The sequence below is a fragment of the Papaver somniferum genome, chromosome 6 (assembly GCF_003573695.1).
Source record: "Papaver somniferum cultivar HN1 chromosome 6, ASM357369v1, whole genome shotgun sequence".
Lineage (NCBI taxonomy): Eukaryota > Viridiplantae > Streptophyta > Magnoliopsida > Ranunculales > Papaveraceae > Papaver > Papaver somniferum.
In genome coordinates, this window is record NC_039363.1 from 103,624,283 (window position 1) to 103,634,052 (window position 9,770).

A 9,770-nucleotide genomic window follows, 5' to 3' on the forward strand; every position below is an offset into this window, starting at 1 on the left:
AAATCTGAGATCTCAGAAGTTACTCTTTCAACTGTGCTGTAATTTTTGTTTGAACAGGGTAAGCCCATAAATCCGAATCATTTCGTCTGTCCATAAATGAAAAAGACACTAAGAACACCCACTGTACAATTCAGTTGTTTGTTCACTTCAAAATACATACATACTGCAACAACTCTTGCAATTTGAAGAATGGGTATTGCAGAAATTGTTCTGCCTTGCACAATTCTGTATAATTCGTCAGTTTTGAGTAGTTCCGGCACCAGAAAACCATTACCAACAAAAGTTCGTTCAAAGATTTCTGTGAAAAATGTAGAAACATCTAAGAACCCATTTACATGGAACTCTAATATCAGAACTCGAATTGAAAATAATCAACATGAAGAAGCTCTGAACCTGTACTTCTCTATGCTGAAAGAAAATATTCCTCCTGATGAATACACATTTCCTTTAGTTGTTAAAGCTTGTTCTCTTCTTAAGGTGATTAAAGAAGGGAAGCAAATTCATAGTCATGTTTTAAAGTATGGATTTCATGATGTCTTTGTTCAGAATGCTCTCCTCTCTATGTATGCTAAATGTGGGCGTATAGGGATTGCTCGAAAGGTGTTCAACGAAATGATTGATAGAAATATTGTTTCATGGAATTCAATTATTGCTGGATACGCAAAGTGTGCTCCGGGTTTGGAGTTAGAAGCTGTTGCGCTTTATATTCTTATGCTGAATAGAGGAGTTTGGCCAGATGCGTCTTCTTTTACTGTTCTGTTTAGTGCTTGCGGGTCGGCTTTAGCCGTTAAAGAAGCTGCCCAGATTCATTCTCATGTTATTAAGCTTGGGTTTGAGTGCAATACATTGATTAACAATGGTATGATTGATGCGTACGTGAAGTGTGGGTTAGTAGATGCTGCATTTGTGTTATACAATAAAACGAATGAACCGGAAGTGGTTTCTGGCAATGCTTTAATGACCGGTTTAATTAGGAAGGGTGACCTTGATTCTGCTAAAACATTGTTTAACAAAATGGATGTCAGGAATGTGGTCTCGTGGAATGTGATGATCTCTGGTTATGTGCTGAATGGGTTGTGTAACGAAGCATTGGATGCATTTCGCAGGATGAAGCTTGAGGGGATTAGTCCAAATTCCAGAACTATTGTCAGTTTACTTTCTGCTTGTTCACTAGCTGGATCACTAACTTTGGGACAATGGGTTCATTCGTACGGTGACAGTAGAGGTTTGGTTGGTTCTAATCAACTTGTTAAGTCAGCTTTGGTTAACATGTATTCAAAATGTGGGGATATTGAAAGTGCTCGACAGGTTTTTAAGAGCATGGTGAAGAAAGATGTTGTTGCTTGGGGTGTTATGATCGAGGGGCTTGCATTACATGGGCAAGGAGAAGAGGCTTTGGAACTATTTCATGAAATGCTTAAAGAAGGGGTTAAACCAGACGAGCTCACCTTCATTGGCTTGTTGAATGCTTGTAGACATGGAGGCTTGGTAGAAGAAGGTTTGAAACAATTCAGAAGAATGAGTGTGGAGTTCGGGATTGAGCCGCAATTGGAACATTATACATGTGTTGTGGATATCCTTGGTCGGTCTGGGCAGTTAAATGATGCACTGAATATTATAAAGGAGATGCACATAGCTCCAGACGCCGTTGTGTGTAGTGCATTGCTTGCAGCATGCAGAATGCACAATGACATGCTTCTAGCAGAATCTGTGGTGGACAAAATCATGGCGTTGGATCCAAAATGCTCCTCAAATTATGTTATCATGTCAAACATTTACGCTGATCGAAACAAATGGGAAGAAGTTACAAGAGTGAGAAGGAAGATGAAGAGTATGGATACCGAGAAAGAACCAGGTTGTAGTTTAATCGAGGTTGGGGGTGCAGTGAATGAATTCTTTGCAGGTGCTTCTTCTGATCACCCTCGTTGTAAAGAGGTACTTGAGAAGTTGGAGGAGTTAATGAAACGGATCAAAGATAATGGCTATGTTCCTGATACAGATCTTGTTTTGCGTAATATCCCGCATGAAGAGAAGGCGAGAGATCTTTATTTCCACAGCGAAAAGTTGGCTCTTGCCTTTGGGATCATGGAAACTCCTCCAAAAACCCAGATAAGAATAGTGAAGAACCTGAGGATATGCAAAGATTGTCATTCAGCAATGAAGTTGATTGCCAAGGTTGAAAGAAGAGAGATTATTATAAGAGACCGTAGTCGGTTTCATCATTTCAAGGACGGTCATTGTTCATGTCGTGACTTCTGGTAATTGAAGTGATCATCACGAGGTTTAGTTTATCGGCTCATTTTTTGGTTTTAAGCTGTTGGAACAACTACAGCTCTTCCATGTATAAGTTGTGCAACAGATGAACCCAATGTTAAAATCTTATTTATTCTGTTAATGACACTGGAGACTTGGAACAAATTCAGTCATAAGAGTTGTTAGTTGAAGAGAAGAAACCAGTTTGACACTGTTTGATCTGGAAATTATGTTCTCAACTCAAATACCTATGCGCAGCCTACAAGTCTTGTGATCAGATCACCTTAACACTCTGTCAGACTGCACCCCATCTGCAGATTCTGAAACTTATTCTGTGCTAATCCAGAACTCGAAAGCTGCTAAAACATTAATGGAAGGAATAGTTGGAATTGCTCAAGGAGAATTGAATCAGCCTGCATACAAGGTTTCCAGTATTCTTAAAAATTCTATAGCGATTTGAGAACAGTTTTAAAACGAAACACATCAAGGATATATACTTAGTACCGTAGCCAAAGTGCAGATCAGACTATAAGTAAATACAACAAAAACTTGTTATGGATCAACACTTGGAGTAAATGTTAGCAAAAGTTGGTATGAATTTGGTTTATGTCACAGCAAGGCAGAGATTGTGTTGTTCTTTTAGCTCCCAATTTGACCCTTATAGAACTGCAACACTTTAGGGTGTGTTTTGATTTTTGATGAACTGAAACCAGACATGTAAAGACCATCCAAACTCCTAACCCTGGAAAGTGCAACATAAACCATCCCACAACCAAAAGCTCTTGAGAGATCAGTTTGTAAACGGTCGAGAGTCATTCCTTGACACTTATGAATACTAACTGCCCACACCAATATCAACGGAATCTGTGCACGTTGCACTTGAACTTCATTTCCTTCCGTCACTTCCCAAGTATCAGGTTCAATCACCATTTCCAAGCCAGAGTCGAATCGAACCTTGGGCCGTATACGTTCCGCACACCTTTTTTTAAGCACTTTACTTGCATAGTCCCTATCAAATCCAATTACAGTTCCAACTGCACCATTCACCAGACCAGCCTCAACATCTTTGTTCTTGATCAACATTACCCTTGCACCTAAACAAATTTCCAACACATCTGGCGCAATCCCTTGTTGAAGCTGATTCCTCCAAGGATTAACCCCTCTATCCACAGCTCTATAGCTAACAATTTCCTGACCCAAATTCTTCAACCTCTCATTGTTCAATCTCTTAACATCTTCATTTCTCGGAAACAAACGAGGCACGTCCGAAGGGACATTCACCAATTCATTCAAACAACATTTATCTAAAAGTTTAAGCATGTTAGCATCTCTATAGCCTTTCCTAATCCGTTGCAACAACTCAATAAACTGTGAATCCGATTGTCGAAACACCCGGGTAAGTTCAATCTGCAAATCAAAACTCTCATTCCAACATTCAGCTTCAAATGCAAACTCTTTTACCTCACCATTACTGTACTTAATAATCGGAGGAAGCTGAAAGAAATCACCACTTACAATCAATTGAATTCCACCCCAAATTTCCCCCCTTCTTTTAGGTTTACACATCTGAGCAATGTACTCAATCTTATCAAAAAGTTCACCACTTATCATACTAATCTCATCAATAACTAAAGCTTTCACCTGTTTCCATCTTTGAGAAGCTAATTTATTTTTACAAACCCTACCAAGCAACTCATCTTCATCATCTTCTCCTAAACCGATACCAGCAAATGAATGAAGGGTTTGTCCATTTAAAGCACAAGCAGCAACACCAGTTGAAGCTGTAACAAAAACTTCATCAGGTTTATGGACTTCTTGTTTCAAAAGATTTACAATTTGTTTGAGCAAAAATGTCTTCCCTGTACCTCCAGATCCTGTAATGAATACTGATTTTCCTTTAGAAACTTCTTCCAGAACTTGTTTTTGTTGTTTTGTTAGCTTTGCAGTTTCCAATTGTTCTGATGAAGATTTACTACTGAAGTATCTAGGGCTAGAACTGCAATTTCTGTAATTGTGATTTTTCTTGATGACATGAGAATGAGATGTTGAGAGTTTATTGAAACCCAGAAATCTATTGAGAATGAGAAGTCTTGAAGGTAGAACTAATCTCAGAAATCTCATCATCATTCCTTCAATTCTAAAACCCTAAAAATTTGTCTTCCAAAATATGGTTTTGGATGGGGGGTTTATGACTTTAGATGTTGCAAAAAAGAGAACCAACATGTCAGTCCTCTATCGAGATGCAAAACCAATCGTACTATTGAAAACACTTTTGTTATAGGGAGGGAGTGGGGAAATCGGACTCGACTCAGCAAAAGGAACCGAGTCCAAGTTATCTACCGAAACGGACAAATTAACCCTCGACTACCCCAATTCGAGTCTACATGATTCCTTCTTTACTCGTCAATTTATGGAAGTCTTCTGAAAATTGTAACCAGTTCTTCTTCTGACCGTGAAGAACAAATCCTAAAAATATTTACGGAAGTCTTCTGAAAATTTTAACCAATTTATCTTTAGGTATTGTTCAAGACTTATCTTGCAATGTGATCGGCGAGACCCTTGATTCGAACCGTGAAGAACAAACATTAGAAATATTTACCAAAATCTTCAGTAATATTTCAAACAAATCGAGGTTGTTCAAGAGTTGTCTTGTCATCCAGCATAACCTGCAATTTTGTTATCATACCTCACAAGGATATACATTTAACAATTCCTTAAGGTATAGTAATATGCATGGAAGAATTTCATGAGAGCTTTTGAAGAATATTTATCAAGCAAAAACATTGTTCACGTAATTTAGGAGTGAAAGAGTTTCAACAATCTGTATGAACTCAGGGGATTACGTTTACTTTGGAAAAAGAGAATCCAAAAAATCCATGGAAGTAAACCTTTCTCATTCACTCTTATGAGCGTGAAAATTAAATGCCTCTTTTTCCCGAGTGAACGAGAACCAGTTGTAGGGTGCAACAAAGAAGAGTTATTGTTTCTTAGCTCTTGGCAAGGCTTATATAAATTTCTTTTTCGTTCTTCTTTGTTGTTGGACTTGTTTTTGGCTTTTGTTATAGATTCTTGTTGCGTTGTTACTGTTAGTGGCTTTTAGGTTTGCATAGTGAACTGAAACCAAGTGCATCGACCATATGCATGATTCAATACTTCTCTCAGAACACAGTTGTAACTAGGATCCTTTACGTACTGCCCATATGAATACATGGTCAATAAATGTGGTATCTATCAATTCGGTGAGTACTTTACTTAAGTATTACCCTTGTTTAGTGGATGCAGAGAAAAAAATTCTGTAATCCGGTGGAAGAGTTGAGCGTTTTAAGAGAGAATGATCATATGTTCGTTCTACAGGTGAGAGATGGATTATTTTGCTTCATTTCATCCACATGTATAAATTCGCTTGATGATTCAAAAAATGTAAACTGACAATGTAAACAATACCATGATATGCATCAAGCTAAAAGTTCACTCCAATAAAATGAAGTCTAGCTTCTCCAAACAAATAGAGTCTATTGATTGATACAAGTAATGTACCTTTTTGAAGCTTAATCATTGCTACTTTATATAAAATGACAAAATTTTGCGCTTTATCAACACCCATACACCAGGTTTGTATCCCTTGTCACAGACCCAAAACACCCTCCGGTTTTAGAAAATGTTCCTTAAACTCGGGATGGCCGGAGGACACTGAATATATGAGAATATGATAAGTTTCTTCATCACTAGATTGAGCAACAGATGGAACAACCTAACATCAAATATGGACATTATATTTCACTATCATTAATATGGCAGCGAATGTTCTATTTCACTATCATCAAGTGGTAGTGAAATGTTGCATTTCACCATCACCTGCGTAGTAGAGAAATCTGGTATTCATTTCTCGTACTGTGAACGTGAATACTCTATTTCTCTTCTCCTGGTACGAAAGAACCAAGGTTTTATAGACTGGATTTTTCTTTTCATAAACGTACATAGAATATAGAGAGAATCATGATTAATTATTCGGGTACCAGAGATTTTTCATTTCCAACAAACCCCGGTATATTTGAAGACATAGTATCACAAAATGTTTCATTCTCTTGGGTTGGAAGATGGTTCCCAACCTTCAAAATATAGATATCCATCCTCCATTATCGTCTTATACCTCCGTCCAAGATATACTTTTGGTGGTGAATTGTTCAAAATTTTGATGGTTGTATCGTGGGTTTAGGGTTTATGATTATCTTTTGTTAATGGGAAGAAGAAGTAAAGAAGAAAGGTTACTCTTTTGTTTTGAAACCTGTAGGAGTTGTGTACCGGGGTATTTTTATCCGACTCATAAGAAAGTACTAAACAGGTTTTACTAGGTGAGTCAAATATGAGCTCTCCACTCCCTTTGATCCAGAAACCTCCTTTGTATAACAAAAGTGATTGAAAACGTGGTTTTGTCTATTCATACGTCAGAGGTTTCAAGACTCAGCTCTGAAGGACCGGGTTCTCTTCCAGGTTCCCACTCAGAAACCTTATGCAACATGTTTGGCAACCAGAAATAGAAAATAGAAGTAGTTTTCAGAAATCAGAATGATGAATACCTTTATCGACCTATTTGTACAAGTTCTGTAGTTTAGGACTCGATGGGGGTTGGCAGAGGCTAGCGTTTCCAGGGTGGTGGTCAAAGTTGTGGTAAACCTTTTTTGTTTTTTTTTCATCGGGATTCATTATGATATGGTATTTCAAGTGGGGATTTAGACCCGAAAACAAATGGTTCAGTAACTTCTTAGCCGATGGATGTGTCCCCAAGTTCAAAATCAATGAATGATGGATTAACATCACAACCACTGAATATTTCTAATTCAAAATATTATCCTCCAACGGCTAATTTCACTACAAAACAGAAGGCCTCTTGGGACGGCCAAAAAACGTCCCAAGAGGACAAAAAACCGTCCCAAGAGGTATTAGGGATGGCTAATACTATTTGGCCATGTTTTCTTTTTAGGACGGACATATTTTATCCTTGATTTAAATATTTTATGACTATTAGGGACGGTCAGGCCATCACCGTCCCAAATATCCTTCTTTAGGGACGGTTTTTTCAAAACTGGCCGTCCCTAGAAGCCTTCTTTTTTGTAGTGTTTATTGGTAACTAAACCAAAATCTTCAATCAATCAAAATGACAAAATCGATGCTAAGACTTGGTAAATCAGATTGAAGACAATCATAATGATGGTTTGGAAAAATCTGATGTTGTTTCTGGAGATAAGGATTGGGTTGAGGAATAAGCTAGAGAGTGATACGTATGATCTCTGTACCTTGGTGACTATTATTATAAAGGCGGAATTCAGATTAATGATATACGAAAACTAGAAAATATAACACACTAGAAACCTGATTCGAAGAAAAATATCTTCTCTAGATTATGAACAAGAAAACTATTACAATTCTCTCTTTGTTACGCTGACAATCTCTTTAGGTAAATAACCTTAAACTATTTGCTAAGCTTGTTTTTGTAATAATTAATTGTCTCACAAACTTATCTCTAGGTGATTTGTCTCACAAACTTATCTCTAAGTGATTTGTCTCACAAACCTCCTTCTCTAGGTATGTTTAGTTATGAACTAAACATCCATATTTATAGGCTTGGTTTGGTTTCCCAAACCTCTTAGGAATCTATTTCTTTTATTAAGAATAATTCCTTATCAAGGAATATTACCTTGTCTAGGAAGTATTTCCTTTTCTAGCTATATTTCCTTAATTATCTAGGTTACTGCCTAAAATCAGTGTTTCTTTCGAAAGTATAATTCTACTCACAATCTAATTTGAGGATTACTAAGTTCCTAAAAGAAGAAAGATATACCTGTATCATGGGCCCTCTTTAAGAACTTGAACTTCTGTGAAAGTTAGAACTCAGGGTTAGGGAACTCGAGAGTTCCTTTCACCCTACTGGACCATCTTTCCTTTCTAGGAACTTGACTTTGATTTCCAATTAGAAAAGCGTCTTTATCTTCTTGTGTTGTCTTAGTCACTCTTCACTCCATAATGCAATCCTCTTTGATTGGTTCTTCTCTATCAAACCACAAGTCTTCCACATGTGGCAAGATCATCTTGTCATCTCCATCATCATCTAGTAATGGTGGTTCAAACATCTCCAACCTTCCTAGGTCATCTTCTTGTTGTTTGGTTAGGGTTTCCAAACAAACTCTACTCGGTTTCTCGTCAAGAGAACGGGTTACAAGGAGAATGAACTTCGTACTATCATTCACCAACCATTTATCCTGAGTAATCAAGATCTCTCCCTCAATAGGAGAGTCTATAGCTCGTATTACAAATGCTTCCCCATCTTTGGTAAAGGTACACTTATGCTCCATCCTGTGTAAAATCGCATCTCGATCCCATAAGTAAGGACAAGCAAGTACAACCTGACAAACATCTAATGGAACCACGTCGTATGTAACCTCATTAATGTATGACTCATCAAAACAAAATTTGAACGTACACTGCTCTACAACTTGTAGCCCACCTTCCTTTTGAATCCACCCTAAAGGATAGGGTTTCAGATGTTTGAAGGTCTTCAAACCCAACTTCTATACCAAAGAATGTGAAAGTAAATTCTTCTGACTTCCCGGGTCAATGACACCATCTATAAGTGTTGTTTTAACCTGCATCTTAACTGTGAAGAGTCGTTCTCTAGGATCATATTTTGTTAGTAATTCTATGCCTCCTGCCATTAGAAAGAGATTTTGATTAGGTTCCGTTAGTCCTTGGATTTCTTTCGGAGATTGTGCGACTAATGTTTCCATCATGGATTCTTTTTTCTTCAACCCTTTTGGTTTTATATTAGGATACTTCATCCAACACTTGTCAACAATGTCATGTTTGTTTGCAATGAGTGCAAATCAAACCTTCTTTGTCTTTAGACTTCCTATCCTCTTTGCTCCTTTCATCTCCTTTAACGACGAAAGTCACGAAACCTCCAGACTTCCCCTTGGTGTTTACCTCAACATCAAATTTCTTAAGCCTGCCTTCGATGGCATTAGCTTTTACGCTTGGTTCGAAAATAGTATCCACCAAAAACATCTTCAACTCCTTCCGTATATACTCATGTAACCCGGAAATATACTTCATATATATAGCATAATATTCCAAGTCTAAATCCAAAACCATAGTTATTCTTGCACGGTTTGGTTGTATGAATGATTCATGTTGTACCACTTGAACCATCTCTCTTTAAGGTAGCCAACCGGATAAAACTGTTTCCTTAAAACTGCCTTGAATATTTTCCACGAAAATACTCCATTACATAGGTTTTTTTCTTTGATAAGCTTTTCACTAGGTTAGAGCATAATTTTGTAGCTTCAATGCCGCGAAAGAAATCTTTTCCTTTGAACCATATTCAAAAAAAAAAAAATACGTCTCTAGACGTTCTATTGAATCATCCAATTTTTCTACATCGACACTCTCATCATAAATGGGAATATCAACACGAAAATCAATTTTCAGATTCTTAGCATGAAGTTTGGTTGATGTAGGACTTT

General features: G+C 37.4%; 2 protein-coding genes across 2 annotated transcripts; one reads left to right on the forward strand and one right to left on the reverse strand.

Moving 5' to 3' along the window:
* Positions 1 to 100: 100 nt before the first annotated feature.
* LOC113288671 (pentatricopeptide repeat-containing protein At5g48910-like) lies at positions 101 to 4,383 on the forward strand. Its single transcript, XM_026537786.1, has one exon. The coding sequence runs from the start codon at positions 190 to 192 to the stop codon at positions 2,260 to 2,262; it is 2,073 nt and encodes a 690-aa protein (XP_026393571.1). The 5' UTR covers positions 101 to 189; the 3' UTR covers positions 2,263 to 4,383.
* LOC113291230 (ATP-dependent DNA helicase PIF1-like) lies at positions 2,893 to 4,380 on the reverse strand. The gene has a single exon (XM_026540787.1). It carries the CDS (start codon positions 4,378 to 4,380, stop codon positions 2,893 to 2,895), a length of 1,488 nt encoding a protein of 495 aa, XP_026396572.1.
* Positions 4,384 to 9,770: the final 5,387 nt, after the last annotated feature.